The 22609-nt window shown below is 43.3% G+C and overlaps 1 protein-coding gene across 1 annotated transcript in view; it reads left to right on the top strand.

Annotated features, from left to right (window-relative positions):
• The first annotated feature begins 3143 nt into the window (after positions 1-3143).
• ANKRD42 (ankyrin repeat domain 42) overlaps positions 3144-22609 on the top strand; it is a 29937-nt gene continuing 10471 nt past the window's right edge. The window contains exons 1-7 of the mRNA XM_063127387.1: positions 3144-3168; positions 7939-8099; positions 10610-10717; positions 13529-13648; positions 16111-16246; positions 17166-17366; positions 21654-21779. Of these exons, the coding sequence (XP_062983457.1) occupies positions 3144-3168; positions 7939-8099; positions 10610-10717; positions 13529-13648; positions 16111-16246; positions 17166-17366; positions 21654-21779 (877 nt within the window). The remainder of the gene's footprint in view (positions 3169-7938; positions 8100-10609; positions 10718-13528; positions 13649-16110; positions 16247-17165; positions 17367-21653; positions 21780-22609) is intronic.

The raw sequence follows: 22609 nt of genomic DNA, 5'->3' as shown, positions 1-22609 counted from the left end.
TTCAATTGAATGTTCAATAAGAATTGTAATTCTGAAGGAAATAGTTCAACAAGTGATCTGACCATTAGCTTCTAAACTCTGTCTGTGTGTCTTAATTTATGCAGTTTAATATACTGAAGTATCATACTGGATGTACCAGAACATTGTCAGAACTGTAGGACTATTTAAAAAATACCTTCATGTCCCAGGCACATATAACCACAGGGATAGAACCAGATATAGATGTGTGTGATGGAAGTGGCTCTGCCCCACACTGGCAGCCCCTCAAATACTCTGCTGAATGGGGGATGCTATAGAGGCCGTGCAATCACCCAGGTAGGCTTATCCAATGCATGGATAACTAGCCAAGCTTTTGGAAGTGCCCAGTCATGTTTAAATGCATTTGTGCTGGCCTATATGTCCGTTGATGTTAGCAATCAATGGACTGAGCAAATATGAACATACAAAGCTGCCTTATGTGTAGATCATTGATCCATCTAGTGAAGTATTATTTACACTAGCTGGCAGTGGAGAGGGTTTTTTCCCTGCCTTGCTTGGAGACTGAACCTGGGACCTTCTGCACGCCGAACACATGTTCTACCACTGAGCTATGGATCTTCCCTGCAGATGCGGCAATGACACAGTAACATTACACACAAACAGCTTAGTGCACAGGGTAAGGTACGTGCATTTAACTGAGTCTCTGCCTGTGACCAAAGGTTATATGGATAAGCGCTTTCACAGTGGACCACGCCCTGTTTAAATCAGGCCTCAGTAAAGTTTCCCTGGGATCAAAGATAGTTCAGATTAATCAATTTAAATGTATGCATACCTTTCAGGTGAGGCAAGATACCAGCTGGTAACAAAGTGAGGGGACAGAACATGTCACTGATTACAGAAGCATGATCCTATATACCCCCTCAATTTTTCCTGGTGTCCTCCCTCAAATTATTATACTATGAAATCTAGATTACAATCGAGCCCAAATTCAACCCTTTTAAATCCCATCAATTTATTCTCGTGGGTAATCTCAAGATTTTATTTATTTATTTATTACATTTCTATACCGCCCAATAGCCAGGGCTCTCTGGGCGGTTCACAAAAATTAAAACCATTCAAAGTATAAAACAGTATAAAACCATAATATAAATGGTTTTTCATTTATGTGTGTGTGTGTGTATTTATTTATTTATTTATTACATTTATATACCACCCCATAGCCGAAGATGAACATTTAAAAACAAATATACAAAATTTAAAACCATAAAAAGCATCAAAACAGACAATATCCATTTAATACAACTATTCTAGGGTCAGTTACTGTTTTTAAAGCTCAATTGAAAACTTTTCTTTTTTTCCTACAGCTTTTAGAACTTGACTTTATTCTTACTTTTACACTGTTCGTTTTATCGTCCTCTATGCCTGTTTGGTGCGTTCTCTTCCCTCTCTTACTGTTTTATTATGATTTTATTAGAATGTAAGCCTATGTGGCTGTTTTATTCTTTTACTATGTACAGTTCCATGTGCATTGATGGTGCCATATAAATAAATAAATAAAAAGCAAAAAACAAAACAAAAAACAACAACAACAAAACCCAAAAAGCATATGCTGTTAAATGCCTGGGAGAAGAGAAAAGTCTTGACCTGGCACTGAAAAGATAATAATGTTGGTGCCAGGTGTCCCTCATCAGGGAGATCGTTCCATAATTGGGGGGCCACCACTGAAAAGGCCCTCTCCCTTGTTGCCATCCTCCGAGCTTCCTTCGGAGTAGGCACCCGGCGGAGGACCATATATATATATATATATATATATATATATATATATATATATATATAATCCCACAGTTTTTCTTTTTGCAAGGAATCCTAGTCTTTCTATAGCCCATAGCTTCCATAGTTCTCCCCCTGCTTAACATTTTATCCTCACGACAACCCTGTGAGGTAGGATTAGGTGGAGAATCAATGACTGGCCCAATATACTTGGTAGTAATCCCCAGTGTGTTCAATGGTTTACTTACTCAATTAGCTAATCAGCTAGTGTAGCGGTTAGGGTGTTGGACTAGGACTGGGAAGACCTGGGTTCTAGTTCCCACATGAAGCTCACTGGGTGACTTTGGGCCAGTCACTGACTCTTAGCTGAACCAATCTCACAGGGTTGCTGTGAGGAGAAAAAGGGATAGGAGGAGGACCATGTAAGCCTCCTTGCTAGTGCGACAAAGGTGGGACATCAATGTAATAATAAATAAAGAAAAATAAAATAAAGGTACTCTTTTGAAAATTAATCCATGCACACACCAAACCCATGCATGGGACTTGTGCTGTAGAAGAGCACAGGGTGACCAGATGAAAAGGGGGACAGGGCTTCTGCATCTTTAACGAATTTCAGCAGGTGTCATTTGTAGGCATGCTGCAACCACAAGAAACCGCAGCTTCTTCTGTGGGGGAGAAAGTCTGAGAAATTGAAGTCGATTTCCTCACCTCAAACTATAGCGGGTGAAAACAAACGAACAGGTGGCTTGCCTAGAGCTCAGGTTCTTCAACTGCTACACCGGGTTAGGGTGACCATACGAAAAGGAGGACAGGGCTCCTGCATCTTTAACAGCTGTATGCATGGTGAAATTCCCTCTTCATGACAACAGTTAAAGCTGCAGGAGCCCTGCCTTCTTTTTGTATCTGGTCACACAGGAGGGCAGGGCTCCTGCAGCTTTAACTGTTGTCATGAAGAGGGAATTTCACCATGCATACAGCTGTTAAAGATGCAGGAGCCCTGTCCTCCTTTTCGTATGGTCACCCTAACCCGGTGTAGCAGTTGAAGAACCTGAGCTCTAGGCAAGCCACCTGTTCGTTTGTTTTCACCCGCTACAGTTTGAGGTGAGGAAATCGACTTCAATTTCTCAGACTTTCTCCCCCACAGAAGAAGCTGCAGTTTCTTGTGGTTGCGGCTGTGGCTGAAGGCATCGTATTCCTCCCCCCCCCCCCCAAACACACACACACACACACCATTTCCACCCAGCTGCCAGTTGAGGCAGAGGCCCAAGCGAGCATCAAGTGTACACTGTTTCCACGGCAACCCTTCTGCAGCAGCCACAAAGGAGGCAGAAGCATCAGAGGAGGAGAAAGCGGGTTGTGAGAATTGAGGCAGGGTCTACACCCTTGCAAGCACCATGCCGGCGGCTGACACCCCAAATGGTGAGACTCATCTCTTCCTAGATCATTTTTTTTGGGGGGGGGGGGTGGAGGAAAACTACCCCACAAGGTTTCTTTCTTCCTTTCTGTTTGCCATCATCTTCTACTTCTCAGGGCTCCTATGCCTTTAATATGGGGCCGCCCCCTTTTCGTTTCCAAAACTTGTAGCACCTCAAACCAGGTGCCTCTGAGCATATACAGAGAGCCTTACCCTCGTCCCCCACCCCCCTTCCATGGCACAAATGTTTTAAGACTGTGATCCTATCCACACTTAACTGGGAATAAATCACATTGAAGTCACGGTACTTTTTGCTTCTTTTAAAATCTATTTTAAAGTGTTTTATTCTGTTTTTGTTTTATTTTATCTTGTGCGTCGCTCTGAAATTTTCAATGGGGTGGGGTATATAAATATTGTAAATAAATAAATAATAAACTCAATGGAACTTACTTCTGAGTAGATCATAGGATTGCAGCGTAATTAATTAATTTAAAAAAAAATCTCCCAGACTTTGAAAAGGATTTTTAGATCTGGGTTTTTGTTTCATTTAAAAATAAATAAATGAAAAGGCTGCTTTTACTTCCTCTCTTCGTTGGCTTGGATTGTTTTTATTGCTGTTGTTGTTTTTACTATACCTTGCATTGATTGTTTTCTTTGTAAATTACCCTAGAAACCGAAGGTAAAGGGTGGTATAGGAATTCATTTATTAATTAAAATAAAAAGAAATACTATAAATAAATAAGGAAGTAGACCTATAGGCAAAGTGAATTTCTGCCTGTCCAAAGCAATGGTCTAGTAAAAAGCTGCAGGGTGCCTTGAGCATGTGCAGAGTGTGCTCTGAAAGGTCTTTATGTTTTCTTTAAACCCATTTTTTGTCTTTTTAGAATGTAGGGAAATAACCAAAATACTGCTCTTCTCCTCACTAAATTTTCACACCATATTAAAATTACATTAAATGCCCACGATTCCTTTCAATAGTACCTCCATTCCTCTCCGAAAAACCCTTTCTTCCTAATTTAACTGAGACTTTGCTTCTACCGTCTCCTGGTGTGAGTAAGAATTCTTTCTTAAGTCTTACTATTAAAATGTCATGGCAGGAATGTGTTACGTATTAACTTGCAAAGTTCAAGAACAAAAACCCAAATTTTCTTTAAAAACAAACCAACAAAAGAAAATCCAGAATGACATTTTAAAATGTCTTTTTAAAAGGAAAGAGACATTTGCTTGAGTTACAAGAATATAAATCCAACATTTTGCAACCTCATTTGAATTGGAAGAATTTGTGATTGCTGTCAGCACTGGTGGGCCCATGTGGAGTCTATGGGCACTGGCATTTGCCCAACCATGCCAGCTGCTAATGCCAGGCCTGGCACAGTGAGCAACAATAAAAGGAAGGGCTTCTTCACACAACGGATAGTTAAATTATGGAACTCACTACCACAAGATGTAATGATGGCCACCCATTTGGAAGGCTTTAAAAGGGGGTTGGATAAATTCCTGGAGGAGAAGGCTATCAATGGCTACTAGCCCTGATGGTTGTGTGCTATCTCCAGTATCCGAGGCAGTAAGCCTGTGTGCACCAGTTGCTGGGGAACATGGGTGGGAGGGTACTGGTGCACCATGTCCTGCTTGTTCATCCCTGGCCGATGGCTGGTTGGCCACTATGTGAACAAAGTGCTGGACTAGATGGACCCTTGGTCTGATCCAGCAGGGCTCTTCTTGTGTTCTTATGTTCTTAACAATGAAGAGAGATAAGCAAAGAGGAGGGCTTTCTCTGCTGTGGCACCCTGGTTGTGGAATGAGCTCCTCAGAGAGGTTCGCTTCACACCTACATGGTTTTCTTCCCATCGCCAGCTGAAGACCTTTTTATTCTCTCAGTATTTCAACACCTAATTCAACTTAAATTTAAACTTTGCTGTTTTAATTTCATATTTTAACCTATATTAATTTTTGCTGTGTGGTTTTATTCTGGTTGTGCTTTTTATGTTGTATTTCGTATGTGTGTTTTAAATTTGTTGGTTGTTTTTATGCTCTTCATGGTTTTTAATTTTTGTGAACCGCCCAGAGAGCTTTGGCTATTGGGCGGTAGAAAAATGTAATAAATAAATAAATAAATAAATAAAGCAAAGTTGTGGCTCTTATGAGCTCGAAGTGAGAAAGCAAGGAAAACCCCGTAACGGAGTAAAAAATAGCCAAAGGCAAGGGCGGAACCAAGTAATCTTCTACAATAATATTATTAGTAAATGTTTTATTAAAGTGGCACTTTAATAAAACTTTTACTAATAATATTATTGTAGAAGATTACTTGGTTCCGCCCTTGCCTTTGGCTATTTTTTACTCTCTTATGAGATCGACCCTTGCTTTGCCAAATTCCTTAATTCTAAGAAATTAATCAAAAAGCAGTTGCTGTGTTGTCGTTGTTATTGTTGTTGTTATTATTGTTGCTATATCCAACACAAGGTTGCAATATATATTCCTTAATCACAGGAGATTCCGGCTAGCTATTTTCTCCAATCAAGACATTCCCTTCCTCACTTTTCCAGTTTTCTTTTGCCAACTGATACTAAAGATTCCGTAGCCAGTGAGCATGCTCAGTCCATGTTGGGTTGATTTTGGGGTTGTGGTTGATTTTTTAAAGAAGTGTGCTTTTGCTTATTTATCAATCTTTTGGTAAGTTTTAACGGAACAATAAGACAAAATAAAAATAAAAATGCAAATGTAACTACCGTATTTCTTCGATTGTAAGACGCCATTGATTGTAAGATGCACACTAATTTCAGTACCACCAACAGAAAAAAAAAACCTAAGACACACCCAAGATTCTAAGACGCACCCCATTTTTAGAGATGTTTATATGGGGGGAAAAGTGCGTCTTAGAATGGAAGAAATAGGGTACATGCTTTTTTTTTTCTTTTTCTTTTTTAAAAACCTTTTGTAAACCTTGTGGTTTCCTGAGCGTGTTGATCTGACCTCCTGTTTCTAAGTGGCTCCTATTTGATTCCATTTCTTTCGGCGCTCATCACTTGCATTTGCTATGAGAGAGGTTGTTTTTGGTAATGATGATGATCATAAGGTGCCTATTTATTTATTTATTTATTTATTTATTTATTACATTTATATACCGCCCCACAGCCGAAGCTCTCTGGGCGGTTTACAACAATTAAAAATAGTAAACATTAAAAGTATACAACAATTTAAAAACATAAAAACAGTATAAAAACAACAGTATCCATTTAAAGACAACAATTCTGGGGTCCATTAAAAACAAACTTAACGTTGTTAAACGCTGTTAAAATGCCTGGGAGAACAGAAAAGTCTTGACCTGGCGCCGAAAAGATAACAACGTTGGAAAAGGAAGACAGGGCTCCTGTACCTTTAACAGTTGTATAGAAAAGGGAATTTCAGCAAGGTGTTGTTTGTACGCATGCAGCACCCGGTGAAATGCCCTCTCCATCACAACAGTTTATTTATTTATTTATTTATTTATTTATTTAATTACATTTATATACCGCCCCACAGCCGAAGCTCTCTGGGCGGTTTACAACATTTAAAAATAGTAAACATTAAAAATATACAATTTAAAAACACACACACACACACACACACACACACACACATAAAAACAGTATAAAAACAACAGTATCCATTTAAAAACAACAATTGTGGGGTCCATTAAAAACAAACTTAACGTTGTTAAATGCTGTTAAAATGCTGTTAAAAATGCCTGGGAGAAGAGAAAAGTCTTGACCTGGCGCCGAAAAGATAACAATGTTGGCACCAGGCGAGCCTCATTGGGGAGATCATTCCACAGTCGGGGGGCCACCACTGAAAAGGCCCTCTCCCTTGTTGCCATCCTCCGAGCTTCCCTTGGAGTAGGCACTCGGCAGTTGAGCTCCATCACAAAGAGAGCTTCGGCTATTGGGCGGTATAAAAATGTAATAAATAAATAAATAAATAAATAAACAGTTAAAGCTGCAGGAGCTATACTAGAGTGACCAGATGCAAAAGAGGGCATGGCTCCTGCAGCTTTAACTGTGGTGATAAAGAGGAAATTTCACCAGGTGCTGCATGAATATCAATGATACTTGCTGAAATTCCTTTTTCAATACAACTGTTAAAGGTACAGATGCCCTGTCCTTCTTTTCATAGGGTCACCCTAGATCATCCTCATCATCCTCATCCTCATCCTCATCAATAGCAATCTCTCTCATAGCAAACCATAGTGATAGGAACCCTGTCCTCCTTTTCATAGGGTCAGCCTAGATGATTAGTAGTAGTAGTGCTAGTAGTATACCACCATCTATGTACATGGGGCTTTACAAATAATGAGAGGACCTGTCCCTGCCTCTCTAATGGAGAAGAACTTGTGAAGGTAAAACTAGCAAAAAATGTAAAACAAAACACGAAGAAGAAGGGGGGGAAAACCTCTGCCTGCAGCCTGACAAGCTTAGCATGGTGGGGTACCGGGGTGCATGTGCAGAGGGCACACCAGAGTAGTACAGAGGTTCCTTAGAGCCCCCCCTTCAAACCTGGCTGTGTGATTAAATTTGTTGTTGCCTCACTGCTAACAAGGGAAAGATATAGCACCTGCTTTGCATGCAGAAGGTCTCAGGTTCGACCCCCGACTTCTCCAGATAGGGCGAGAAAAGGAATCCCGCCTGAAATCCCAGAGAGCTGCTGCTGCCAGTCAGTGTCGACAATACTGGGCTAGATGGACCAAGGGTCTGATTCAGTATAAGGCAGCTTCCTATGATTCTTACGTTATTCTCCAGCAGTTCTGAAGAAGAAGAGGTACAAGAGTATTCACGAGGCGGTCAGAGCTGGAAACGTGGAAGAACTTGACAAGATGGTGACGTTTGGAATCAGCATGAATGACGCGGATCCTGTCCACCACTTTACACCCTTGCACTGGGCAGCCCATTCTGGAAGCCTGGAGGTAAAAGAGGCCCAGGGGAAAGCATGTCTACTCTCTACTAACCCTGTTCTACAAAGAATAAGAGGCTAGGTCTCTGCCCCAAAGGGATTGCAGTCTAGAAATTTGCACAACAGAGGAAAGGGAGAGTTATGGAGATGAGAATAAGTAACGGAGAACAGCAAATAGCAACACCCCCTCCACTCCCCAAATCAAGGGGCATAGTACTCAAAGCTGGCCAAATTATTTTGGCACCTAAGGCAAAAAAAAACCCCTACAAGTGTCCCCCACCACCACCTAGGAGTACAAATGCAATCAAAATACATTGACGAACAATTTGCCGCCCTCTCTTGACACCCCGAATCACTGCCTAATGGTAGGGCCAGCCCTTGTATGGTTTAGTTCAGTTGTACATACCTCAACTTGGTTACAATAAGCCAGCGTTCCCCAACCTGGCAGCCTTCAGATGTGATGGACTACAACTCCCAGCATCCTCTACCAACCATGCTAGGAATTGTAGTGCAATACATTTGGAGGCTACCTGGTTGGGGCAACATTGCAATAGGGCATGGAGACTGAGAGCATCATCAGACGGGGAAAATCACGGTTCCTTACCGTTGCTTCTCCCCCCCAGCCCACTTCTGTCACACAATACTTCCTCTTTCTTTATGGAAAAGAAAGAGGAAGTAAACGGGGCTTTTTTGTCGAACCGCTTTTCCTGCACACAGCAGGAGATCGCGGCAAGTTTTGCTGCTAAAAATAAATCGGACTTACCAAGGCCTTATTTTGTGATGGAAAGAAGGCCAGAAGGAGCGGGAGACGCCCGGGAGGCAGACGGCATCGTCAAAAGGACCCGTGAAAAACTGTGAGTGGGCAGTAACGAGCATGCAATAAAATGCTCGTCTGGTGAAGCTCTGAGAGGTCATTGAAAAGAAAGGGAAAAGATCCACCAACACTCCTGAAGTTGAGCGCACAAAATATAGGGAGCCCAACGTGTTGTGCGTATACCAAAAGCCTTAACACAATTATCCTAGCCAGCAGTCATATAACGAACGTCGATGGACGTTTAGCAAACATTTAATCAACATATAGCAAAGTTACTGGTGATTAACAAGGACAAAAACATGTCATAAACATGAAAGAATACAAACAAGAGAAAACTGTAAATGTAATATTAACCGATGACTCCGGTTTGTATGCGCTGTTTCCAACTTCGTCAGTAGTACACATTTTCAATTTTCAAAAGTTAAGCATTCACCATAACATAAACATATAAGCTTGGCGTGGTAGACGGTTTGCTTCCTGAAGAGAAAGGTTGGACTCTGTGTCCAAAATTGTGGTAATGATTTCTAATCTGTAATTGACATCTTCTAGAAACAGCATAAGTCTAAACTGACGAGGTGTTTTGGAAGCTGTTTCCAAAAGAAATACCTTCCAAGCGGGCATGGGGGTCTTCAGCGCGTGTTTTGGAGGAAGGCAGGTTGGCGTGGAAAGGCGGGTCCAAGGATGGGGTCCAACCCAGGCCGATTGCCCATCACAGTTATTAGGGATATGAGAAACAGAGATTTAGACAGAGGACTCGTCTACACGGGCACTTTACCCCAGGGTAGTTTCGGAGTGGTGGCAGGTGATTTTTTTTTATTTATTTATTTATTTAAGGATTTTTATGCCGCCATTCAGCCAAAAAAGGCTCTCACGGCGGCTTACAAAAGTATTTCTTGACAGTCCCTGCCCACAGGCTTACAATCTAAAAGACATGACACAAAAGGAAAGGGGATTGGGAGGGAGGAGGAGGAGGAGGGGGAAAAGGAAAGCAAATTCAGGCACTACAATCTTAGTTGCAAAGTTCAGCAGTTACAGTTGGTAGCAGGAGGGAGGGGGCTCTCAGCTGGAGCTGGACCCAGGCATGGTGGAGAGGTGCCTGGCTGTTGCTTCCTCCCTCACTGGTGGCCTCTCCAGAGACAGTTGACAGCAGGAGGGAGGGGGCTCTCAGCTGGAGCTGGACCCAGGCACGGTGGAGAGGTGCCTGGCTGCTGCTTCCTCCCTCACTGATCTGCACGACGCAGCTGCCATTCTGAAGCAATCCAGGGGCAAAGCCCCAAAGCTCCACACTAAAAAAAGTTGGGTGCTTACCTTGACTTTTTTAGGTTGAACCCAGGCTCTGTTGCTCTGCGGAGCCTCTTTCAGGGGGGAAACGAAATTGGGGTGGGTGGGTTGGAAGATGGCGAGAGGATCTAAAGATTAAAATAAATAAATAAATTTAAAAAAAAACGGGGCGAGAGGAATGGGGCAGCCAGAGCAAGCTCAGAGGGAGGCGAGCCGGCTCCCCCGTTCTTCCCCTTCCCTCATTCTGCCAGCGGTGTCGGCGGCAACTCCGATTTGGCCCTCCTTCCCATGCAGATGCTGGGAAGGAGAGTCAACTCGGGAGCTCGGGGCGCGCAGATCCAAGGCCGTCAAGATGGGGGCAGGGATGCTAGCAATGCAGGAGCTAACAGGTAAAAATGGGATCCAAATACATGGTTGTTGTTTGCTAGTGCCTCCAGTGGCTGCTCTGGCATGGAGCTGACAGGACAGCGGTGACCGTAAGAGGCTGGACTGCGGCTCACCTTGCTGCTATCAAAGGCCAGGATGCCTGCATGCAGGTAAGCATCCTCATTATTATTATTATTATTATTATTATTATTATTATTATTATTATTATTTATTTGTATCCCAGCTTTTGCTCAGTGCTGGGCCTCAAGGCGGCCTTACAAAGTTTAAAACATACATTGGGGTGGGTGGGACATAAACGTTTAAAATACACAACAAAATTAAAGACATTAACATAGATGAAGGGCCAGATTATTCTCCAAAGTCCTGCTGGAACAAAAAAGTTTTAGCCTGCTTCCGAAAGCCCATCAAGGAGGGAGCCAGCCTAGCTTCCCCGGGAAGAGAGTTCCAGAGCACCGGAGCAGCCACCGAGAAGGCCCTCTCCCATGTTCCCACTAAGCGCACCTGTGAAGATGGTGGAACTTAGGGTGACCAACTGTCAGGATTTCCCCGGATTTGTCCTGGTTTTTGTTCTTTCCATGGTGTCAGGGGGGATTTTCTATAATTTTCAATAATGTCCTGGAATGACACACCTTCCTCTTTAAGGCTGCCATTAGCATGGCAGGAGGGAGTGACATGCTTTCTTGAGGCATGTCATTCCCCCACCCCGAGCTCCAATTGAGGTCTTAAAGGGGAAAGTGGGTCATTCATGGACATTATAGAAAAGGCCCCAATTGGAGTGGATGGTGGTGGTGCAGAATGAAATCCTTTCCCCTCCTCCACTCCAATCGGTTTCTTTAAGATGGCGGGGGAATAACGTACTTTCTGCAGGACTCAGAAAGCTGCTTCCCCACACACACACTAGGTGTCCTCTTTTTTGGTTTCCCAAATATGGTCACCCTAGTGGAACTGAAAGAAGGGCTTCTCCAGAAGATCTCAAAGCACGGGCAGGCTCATAAGGGAGAATACGGTCTTTCAAATAACCTGGACCCGAGCCATATAGGGTGGAGGCTGACTTCAGACAACAGGCTTTTTGACACCCTGTTCTTTGCTTTTATTTTTCCTTTTTCGCAATTCTAAGCTTTGGATTTTGATCCTGGGAAAGTGGATAGAGAGCATTTTTTTTCTTCCTTTTCTTCTAAATATGTGGGTTCATCCACAGTCAGTTTTGAAGTGCAGGCACTCGTAATGTCAGTCCCCAAAGCCAGGACCCCAAGGAAAGCCCCAAATTCCAGGCAGTTGTGTCGATCCATATCAACAAACCACTGCTAGCAGTTTTCACTTCCACCAGGAGCTGGTCTTGTCTAAAGCGAATGGGTCTTCACTGCCTTGGAAGAAGAAAAAAAGGTGAGATATAAATGCAACAACAAAAACAACCCATCTGGTTATATTCTTAAGTGTTTTGTGTTTATTTAGCATGTTCTGGCATTTTAGAACAAGATCACAAGAAATTAATGTAGACGTTAGGTGTCTTCGATACAAATGTAAGTAAAATTAGTTTGAAACCAATTTTAGTGATACAGCTTCCAATCAAGGGAATGGTAGACCTTGAGCAGAGGCCAAAAAGTCCTGAATGTTTGGGTCCTACTGATCAAGGGTGTCTCTATACGAGTAATTTATTTCACACTTGTGATTGGTCACTCACAGAAGTTTGCAGGTCCTTTACATGATGGCACCAACCTCCAGGGCATTTCCCCCTTCATCCCGCTCTCAAAAAGATTGGAGATAAACTAGAAATAAAAGTTAATGGTGCCATATCAGCAGTGTGTAATACCGGCATACGCTATGAACTTGGCAGGACTTTCTTCAGTTCAAATCATGTGTCTGTCATGTAAATGACTGAGCACATTTCTCTATCACAGGCCGATTGTGGGGAGAAGAGGGGGAAATGCCTTCCTGCAAGGAAAAGAGACAACCCCACTGATCCCCAACCCCACAAAGCTCAAAATCAACATCCTCTGTTGATTCAGAGCAGCCCATTAAGTTTAGTAGGGCTTAATCCCAAGTGTGCCTAGGGTTGCAAATTTACAGCACACTCTTACATCTACTCAGGAGTAAGTCATAGGTTTCCTGGGGGCTGTGAGGGCACAAATTAAGCATTGAAAACAAGGCTCCTTCTGGTCTTTTGCACACATGCCAGAGAGGGAGGCGCTTCCTTGACTCATACCACATGTCTGCTATGTAAAGGTGCCCCTTGTAATCCCACAAAGAAACCGAAAGCAAAAAGCCCTGGTAAGGATGCGGGTCTTTTGCTTAATGTAGAGAAACCCCCAAGTCTTTGGCCTTAAAATGCCCCTTATATGTTATGCTGCACTTGAGGACATAGAATCATAGAATAGCAGAGTTGGAAGGGGCCGACAAGGCCATCGAGTCCAACCCCCTGCTCAATGCAGGAATCCACCCTAAAGCATCCCTGACAGATGGTTGTCCAGCTGCCTCTTGAAGGCCTCTAGTGTGGGAGAGCCCACAACCTCCCTAGGTAACTGGTTCCATTGTCGTACTGCTCTAACAGTCAGGAAGTTTTTCCTGATGTCCATCTGGAATCTGGCTTCCTTTAACTTGAGCCCGTTATTCCGTGTCCTGCACTCTGGGAGGATCGAGAAGAGATCCTGGCCCTCCTCTGTGTGATATTCATCCATTTCTCACACAAGCTTTTAAGTGTTTGAAGAGTGCTATCATGTCTCCCCTCAATCTTCTCTTCTCCAGGCTAAACCTGCCCAGTTCTTTCAGTCTCTCTTCATAGGGCTTTGTTTCCAGACCCCTGATCATCCTGGTTGAGTAATCTCCAGCTGCCATGAATCCTGTTGCACTTTGACTACACTTGCTCATAATTTCTTTCAATACCAAATTGCACTCTTACACAAAGTAGGTGATATTACCATTACCAAACCCTCAGTGTGCCATTTTGCTTGCTATATTCACAGGCCCTTCATCTTAATGGTGTAAACCTAGGAGCTCAGGATGATCGAGGATGTACCCCCGTACATCTAGCAGCCACCCATGGGCAGTCATACACCCTGCAAACCATACTACGGAGTGGGGTGGTAAGAGGACTTTCTACATCCTTTTTTCTCCTAAGAATTGGTACCCTTTTTGCATATTATTATTATTATATGGTTGTGCACTTGCTGGTAACCTCAACGCTTAACTTCTGCAACGCGCTGTACATAGGGCTACCATTGTACCTAGTTCAGAAACTTCAACTAGTTCAAAATATGGCAGCCAGGCTGGTCACCAGTACATCTAGGAGTGAGCATATTATCCCAACATTAAAATCACTCCACTGGCTGCCAATTAGTTTCCGGGCGAAGTACAAAGTGTTGGTTATCACCTTTAATGTCCTGCATGGTTTGGGTCCAGGTTACCTGCGGGATCGCCTTCTCCCATACTGTCCGCCCCACACAATCAGGTCCTCTGGGTAGAGCTTACTTCAATCAGCCAAAACTAGGCTGACATCAGTTTCCCAGACGACCTTTTCTTCTGTCACCCCCAGATTGTGGAATGGCCTGCCAGAGTAGATTCGTAATATTAACTCTCTCTGTGATTTTAGGGCAGCTTTGAAGTCTAGTCTTTTCCGGCAGGCCTACTCAGACCTAGATGAATGTGAAATCAAGTATTTTTTTTTTAAGATGTGTTGATTCTTGTACTAATGTTGTTCCCCGCCTCAATCCAAAGGGAGAGGCGGGTAAGAAATAAATATTTTATTTATTTATTTAAAATATTTATATCCTGCTTATATCACTAAGATCTCAGGGCAGCGTACAGATAAAAACATACAGTGTAAAACAATAAATATACACAGTTAAAAACAAATTAAACCATAATCCAAGTTAAAACAATATATAATTTAAAAGCAATAGTTTCTGTTAAAACAGTTAAAACAATGTGCCAGTGAGTTTAACCATCAAAGGCTTAGTTTAAAAGCCATGTTTTTACTTGGCGTCGAAATGCAGTCAACGTTGGTGCCAATCGGGCCTCCAAGGGGAGGGCATTCCACAGTCGGGGTGCCACCACAGAGAAAGCTCTCTCCCTTGTCCCAGCATAGCGAATGTGTTGCATTGGTGGGATGCAGAGAAGGGCCATCATCATCATCATCATCATCATCATCATCATCATCATCATCATCTTTATCCTGCTCTTTCTCTAAAAAGCTCAAGGCAGAATGCAAGATTCATCCTCCCCCATGGTTATCCTCACAACAACCCTACGAGGTAGGATAGGCTGAGAGATAGCAACTGGCCCAGGGTTATCCAAAGTGATCTTTATATCTGAGAGTCAAACAATTATTATTATTATTTATTTATTTATATAGCACCATCAATGTACATGGTGCTGTACAGAGTAAAACAGTAAATAGCAAGACCCTGCCACATAGGCTTACATTCTAATAAAATCAATAAAACAATAAGGAGGGGAAGAGAATGCAAACAGGCACTGGGTAGGGTAAAACTAACAGTATAAAGTCAGAACAAAATCAGGTTTTAAAAGCTGTGTCACAAGATGTCACCCTACGTATGTCACTCAGAAGTGTCATGTTGTTATTTGTTAAATGGTTAATAGCTTTTTATTCTCTCAATATTTTAACACTTAATTTTAACTTAAATTTAAATTTTACTGTTTTAACTCTGTATTTTAATCTTATATCAATTTTGTTGCGTGGTTTTATCCTGGTTGTGCTTTTTATACTGTATTTTTGTAATTGTGCTTTTAACCTGTTGGTTGTTTTATTGTGGTTTTAATTTTTGTGAACCGCCCAGAGAGCTTCGGCTATTGGGCGGTATAAAAATGTAATAAATAAATAAATAATAAATAAATAAATAAATAGCAGCTAAAGGGGGACCGGATTTTTATCAGGACTGGTTAACCCTTTCTTCCCTGTCCCATCCTGTGATTGCTATTAGTCCCGGAAGGCAAACTTCCTCTAGGGTTAATAGTCCCTGCTGAATATTTTCATTGGGAGTGCTGTTGGGGAAGAAAGGGTTAACCCTTACACCCACACACCCACACACACCATAGAGACAAGAACTCAGATCTCCCGAGTCCCAATCCAACACTCCAACCACTACACCACACTGGCTCTCACACTGGCCCTAGGGCAATACACCCACAATGGACCCCCTCCCATTATCATCAACTGCTATTGCTCCTCTTTCTCCTGCTGCTCCTTCTCACCAGCACTGTTGTTTGGGCCGGAGCAAGAGGCAAGAGAAACAGGTTGCAATGATAAAAGGCACCTCCAGGGGGCTCTTGTCAGTTGGCCCCTGGACCCTTTGCAGGGACCCAACCATGCCTGCCCTTGGTGATGACCTGAGCAGAGCAAGCGCTCTTGCATCCACATCCTCCTTGTGTACATCTAGTTGGCCATTGTAGGAAGCAGGATGCTGACCTAGTTGGTCAGACGTTTTATGTTCTCACGTTCATTTCTTTCTGAGCTTCACATGGCTTCTCCAGCAGCAACTTAAAATTTGGAACGGACCACTCTGCTTCTTTTCTTCTTAAAACCCAGGATGTGAACACTTCTGATAAGAACGACTGGAAGCCCATTCATAATGCCTCCTTCCATGGCCGGCTCGGCTGCCTGCAGCTTCTGGTTAGATGGGGAGCTACTTTGGATGATGTGGATAATAACGGAAATCTTCCAGGTACTGCAGGGGAAATCTCCGCCATTATCCTGAGCTGGAAAATGGTGGAAGGGGACGAGAGTTTTGATGGAGAGGGAGAGAGAGAGAAAGTACCCTGGGAAAGAGATAATGAAGAGTGTATTGTGTCTCTGAGTGCTCTCTGTATTAAATAAATAAATTGTAGAATATTTATTTAGAGCTTCTCAGCCTGATGGTTCTTCATGCAGTACTCAGCAATAACATTAGATTTATAGGTGGATGAGGGTTACTATCACAGTGATGGGTGCCGTTAAGTGCACCCAGCCACTGGAGACGTTGCTTTCTGAATAGCGTTATCCTGCTGGTCTGAGGGCCAAAGAACACATGATGTGAAACATCTTTGCATTCCAAACAGGGAGATGAGAGTGGAAGCAGGACAAAAGAGGCAAATAAAGGGAGGTACGATAGAGGTGTACAAAATTATGCATGGTGTGAAGAACCATCCCCCCCACACACACACACCTCTCATATCACTAGAACCCAGGGTCATTCCATGAAGCTGATTGGAGGGAGATTCTTGACAGATAAAAGGAAATTGGCTATTGGGTGGTACAGAAATGCAATAAATAAATAAATTCGTTCTTCATACAGTGCATAGTCAAATTATGGAATTTACTTCCACAAGATGTACTGATGGCCACCACTTTGGATGGCTTCAAAAGAGGGTTAAATAAATTCCTGGAGAAGAAGGGTATCAATGGCTACTAGTCCTGATGGCTATATGCTACCACCAGTATCAGAGGCAGTATACCAAGGTACACTATTTGCTGGGGAACATAGGTGGAGGATGCTGCTTACGGGTTTCCCGTGGGCAGCTGGTTGGCCACTGCACAAACACAATGATGGACCAGATAGACCCTTGGTCTGATGCAAGATGGTCCTTTTTATGTTCTTATGACAGTTCATCTGGCAGCAATGGAAGGTCACCTGCACTGCTTTAAGTATTTAGTGAGCAAGATGCCCACTTTGGTCCATGCCTTGAAAGCCAGAAATGACCATGGGGAGACCCCGGGGGACCTGGCACAGAGGTTCTACAAGGACAATATTGTGGAGTACATTGATGTTCTGCAAAAGGAGAAGAGTCAGTTGCAAAAGGAGGAAGGTGAGTAACCAATAGACGAGGTGACATTCATTTCCATGGGAGGGAGAAGGATTTGTGCAATGGCCAAAAGTGTGCAGACTTCAGGCTTGCTGGATGTACTCCCATTTTATTAGAACTCTGAGATCCACTGCTTGATAGAAAAGTCATCCACCTTGAATTAAAGACTTCTGAGCTCAGGAAGTTGTTTTGAGTACCAAAACTAAATGGAGCTCACAGTCTTTCCATGTGGAAATCTATTCTGGTTACACCAAGCTTTTTCCTGTTCAGCAGTATAATTTCGGTGAGAGGAGAATTATTTTGTCGCATAAAAAATGAGAGTCGGAAATCCTTGTTGATCTACGGAAGAACACCCAGAGACCTACCACTAGATCCAGATCTATCTTCTACCCACCCCTTCTCTAGCTCAGTAAGACCAACAGCTAGGCACATGGGTGAGAGCAATCTCTGGTTCAGGTAAATTATTGTCACCTCCCAAGATTCAAATTCAAAGGAAAAAAAGGGTTATTTAAGCTTAGTATACTGCGTGGAAGAATTAGGGGTAGCAAACAGAAAGTAAATAAATAGTTCTGCTTAGTCCATATCCTTAAATAGACTTACAGAATCATCCTGGCCTAAAGCCAGGATCGCTCCCCAGATGTCCATTGAGAGAAAATCCAAGAGATTGGGGAGGGGTGTGTGACAAGGTGAACGAGGGCCAACGAATCAGGTGTAGCCATTGTATCAGTGGGCGGAGCTTTAGAGTACACATATGAAGTTTATCACATAGCTCGGGGAGGGGGGGGCTAGTCCCCTGCTCAGATCCTAATACACACAGGAATATTGGTCATTAGCACTTGCCAACAGCCCAGTAAGGTAGTATAAGAGGTGTGAATTGAAATTATCTCCTCCTAGGTTCCTCTAGTTAAGAACTCTCTAGGCTTCCTCTAGTTAAGAACTCTCTGCTCTTAACTATTAAATAGTTAAGAGCAGAGACACCACACTCACAACAAAGGTCCACATAGTTAAAGCAATGGTATTCCCCATAGTAACCTATGGCTGCGAGAGCTGGACCATAAGGAAGGCTGAGCGAAGGAAGAAAGATGCTTTTGAACTGTGGTGTTGGAGGAGAATTCTGAGAGTGCCTTGGACTGCAAGAAGATCAAACCAGTTCAGACTCCAGGAAATAAAGCCAGACTGCTCACTTGAGGGAATGGTATTAAAGGCAAAACTGAAGTACTTTGGCCACGTAATGAGAAGACAGGACACCCTGGAGAAGAGGCTGATGCTAGGGAAAGTGGAAGGCAAAAGGAAGAGGGGCCGACCAAGGGCAAGATAGATGGATGTAGGGTGACCATATTTGGGAAACCAAAAAAGAGGACACCTAGTGTGTGGGGGGGAAGCAGCTTTCTGAGTCCTGTAGAAAGTACGTTATTCCCCCGCCACCTTAAAGAACCCGATTGGAGTGGAGGAGGGGAAAGGATTTCATTCTGCACCACCACCATCCACTCCAATTGGGGCCTTTTCTATAATGTCCACGAATGACCCACTTTCCCCTTTAAGACCTCAATTGGAGCTCGGGGTGGGGGAATGACGTGCCTCAAGAAAGCATGTCACTCCCTCCTGCCATGCTAATGGCAGCCTTAAAGAGGAAGGTGTGTCATTCCAGGACATTATTGAAAATTATAGAAAATCCCCCCTGACACCATGGAAAGAACAAAAACCAGGACAAATCCGGGGAAATCCTGACAGTTGGTCACCCTAGATGGATGATATTCTGGAGGTGACAGACTTGACCTTGGGGGAGCTGGGGGTGGCGACGGCCGACAGAAAGCTCTGGCGTGGGCTGGTCCATGAAGTCACGAAGAGTCGGAAGCGACTGAACGAATAAACAACAAAGGTTCCTCTCAGACAGAGTTGAATAAAGGGGGGGGGGGAATCATCATGTATTTGGGTGGTGGGGTGATTAAGGGTGCAATCGGTATATAAATATTCTAAATAATAATAATAATAATAATAATAATAATAATAATAATAATAATAATAATCCTATGCATGTCTAACATTTCTGAATTTTTAAAAAAGCTATAAAGACTGATCTCTTCCAGCAGGCGTACCCAGTCGAATTTTAAGATGCCTGGCTGTTATTTTAATAATGTATTAGTTTTCATATGTTTTTAACCAGTGTTCTGTATTTTTGTATTTAATGTTGTTCCCTGCCTCGATCCAAAGGGAGAGGCGGGTAAGAAATAAATAATGATGATGACGATGTTTGGTCAGAAAAAAGTCCTACAGCTGCCAGCACTCGTCAGTTTAGTTTTAGATCCTAGTCCCTATCTTGGCTCCTATAGGCTCTTGCTATGGCTCATCTTCCTCAAATGGCCTTAAGATCTCAGAAGCTTTCTTACCCTGAACACAGACATTCCTGAGGGGAACCACCAAAGGCCTCCAACTCAGGATGCCTCCATAACCTTGCTCATGCTGAAATTCTGGAGGTCTGCAGAAAAAAACCTGCTTCCACATCAGTCATTTTTGTAAATTTTTAAAAGTCTGAGCAGGTTTCTAGCCCTGATGGATGCAACGATGGACTTGAAATTGTGTGGGTGATGCCTGCTGAAATCTCAGAAGCCAGAGGGGTGGCTGCATAAGGATCCCAGTGGTTTGGAGGGCAAGCATCAGCGCCCTGCATCATTCTTCCCCTTGATGAGCGAGTCTGGAAACAGTTAGGGAAGGCAGTGAAAACTGCCAGAGAAATGATGCAAACTGTGCAACAGGGACTCCTGCTGAGAAATGCCTCCTCTTAAGAACGGGCAATTCTCCTGTGTATTTACATTATTATTATTATTATTATTATTATTATTATTATTAATTTATTTATTTATATAGCACCATCAGTGTACATGGTGCTGTACAGAGTAAGACAGTAAATAGCAAGACCCTGCCGCATAGGCTTGCAATCTAATAAAATCATAGTAAAACAATAAGGAGGGGAAGAGAATGCAAACAGGCACAGGGTAGGGTAAACAGGCACTGGGTAGGGTAAAACTAACAGTAGAAAGTCCGCACAACATCAAGTTTTAAAAGCTTTAGGAAAAAGAAAAGTTTTTAGTTGAGCTTTAAAAGCTGCAGTTGAACTTGTAGTTCTCAAATGTTCTGGAAGAGCGTTCCAGGCATAAGGGGCAGCAGAAGAAAATGGACGGAGCCGAGCAAGGGAAGTAGAGGCCCTTGGGCAGGCGAGAAACATGGCATCAGAGGAGCGAAGAGCACGAGCGGGGCAATAGTGTGAGATGAGAGAGGAGAGATAGGAAGGAGCTAGACCGTGAAAAGCTTTGAAGGTTAACAGGAGAAGTTTATATTGGATTCTGAAGTGAATTGGAAGCCAATGAAGAGATTTCAGAAGCGGAGTAACATTAGGGTGACCATATTTGGGAAACCAAAAAAGAGGACACCTAGTGTGTGTGTGGGGAAGCAGCTTTCTGAGTCCTGCAGAAAGTACGTTATTCCCCCGCCACCTTAAAGAACCCGATTGGAGTGGAGGAGGGGAAAGGATTTCATTCTGCACCACCACCATCCACTCCAATGGGGGCCTTTTCTATAATGTCCACGAATGACCCACTTTCCCCTTTAAGACCTCAATTGGAGCTCGGGGTGGGGGAATGACGTGCCTCAAGAAAGCATGTCATTCCCTCCTGCCATGCTAATGGCAGCCTTAAAGAGGAAGGTGTATCATTCCAGGACATTATTGAAAATTATAGAAAATCCCCCCTGACACCATGGGAAGAACAAAAACCAGGACAAATCCGGGGAAATCCTGACAGTTGGTCACCCTAAGTAACATGGTCGGAGCGGCGAGCCAAGAAGATGATCTTTGCGGCAGAGTGGTGGACAGAAACCAACGGACTGATGTGAGAAGAAGGAAGGCCAGAGAGAAGAAGGTTGCAGTAGTCCAACCGTGAAATAACCAGTGCATGAACAAGCGTCTTGGCAGAAGAGACAGACAAAAATGATCGAATCCTGGCAATATTATACAGGAAAAAACGACAAGATTTAGCTACTGCCTCAATATGAGGAATAAAGGAGAGCGAGGAGACATCTAAACTGATTGAATATTCCAAATTACTTGCCCCTCTGAAAGCTGGACAGGCTGCCTAATTTATACAGTTCAGAGTATCCAACGTTTCTTGGATAACCTGGGTTCTGTCATCTTAAACTAGAAGGACCCCTTTTCCCAACCTAGCAGAGGTTCTGTTTGCTTCTAATTGGGGGGTTATTGAAGCTAACCGGGCCTCCTCTTGTTTCCTGTCTGCATAGATCTAACATTTCCAGGTCACGATGCTGCCTTCAGAGGGGACCTGGAGACATTAAGAACGTTACTGGAAAATAGAATCATCAATATTAACGAGCGGGACGATAAGGGATCCACTCTTTTGCACAGAGGTCAGGAGAGCGGTGTTTTTAAATCACTGTTGCTTTGCGCCCAAATGGTTTACTCCTGTTTTCTAAGAGCGTCACCGCACAGGGGAAAATCGTGTTTGCTTTCCGTCACTTCTCTGCCCACGTGTTTGTCCCTTGTTACTTCCTCTTTTGAAAGAGGAAGTAAACAATGTGGACTTGACCCATTCAGTGGGCCGTTTTGATCCCGCTGCTTCTCCTGCACACAGCAAGAGACAGCAGCAACTTCCGTCTATAAAAATAAGTCACTGGGGTGTTTTTTTGTGGTGTGAAAAAGGATAGAAGTTGTGGGAGGCAAACGTCATTGTGAGAGGGACCTGCAAAAATCTGTGAGTACCCAGTAACGAGTATGCAATGGAGCTCTTAAGTGGCTGCAGATTTTCTTTTATTTATTCATTTATTGCATACGGTACCCGAAGATGCTCAGAGAGGCAAGCACTGCCTCCCCAGCCTCGTGTTCTGCAGAACTTTTGGACCTCCCATCAGCTTAGGCCAATATGGCCAATTGCTAAGCATTCTGGGAACTGTGGTCCAAAACATCTACAAGAGACCAGGCTGGGTTATTATGTCAGATTAGGCTGGGGAGACCTGGATTCAAATCCCCACTCTGCCATGAAACTCAATGGGTGGCCTTGTGTCAGACACTCTGTCCTAGTATGCATGATCACGGAGGGGAAATAAGCCACGGTGACTTATTTCCCCCTCTCCAGGCATGCTGACCACATGCTGGCGGGATTTTCATAATTACCCCCAGCTAGGGTGTCATGCGAACCCAGCTGTTGTAGTCCATGAGAAAAGGAAAACCAAAAGCTAGA

The sequence above is a fragment of the Elgaria multicarinata genome, chromosome 5 (genome assembly GCF_023053635.1).
Source record: "Elgaria multicarinata webbii isolate HBS135686 ecotype San Diego chromosome 5, rElgMul1.1.pri, whole genome shotgun sequence".
Lineage (NCBI taxonomy): Eukaryota > Metazoa > Chordata > Lepidosauria > Squamata > Anguidae > Elgaria > Elgaria multicarinata.
This window is presented reverse-complemented; position numbering and strand designations above follow the sequence as displayed.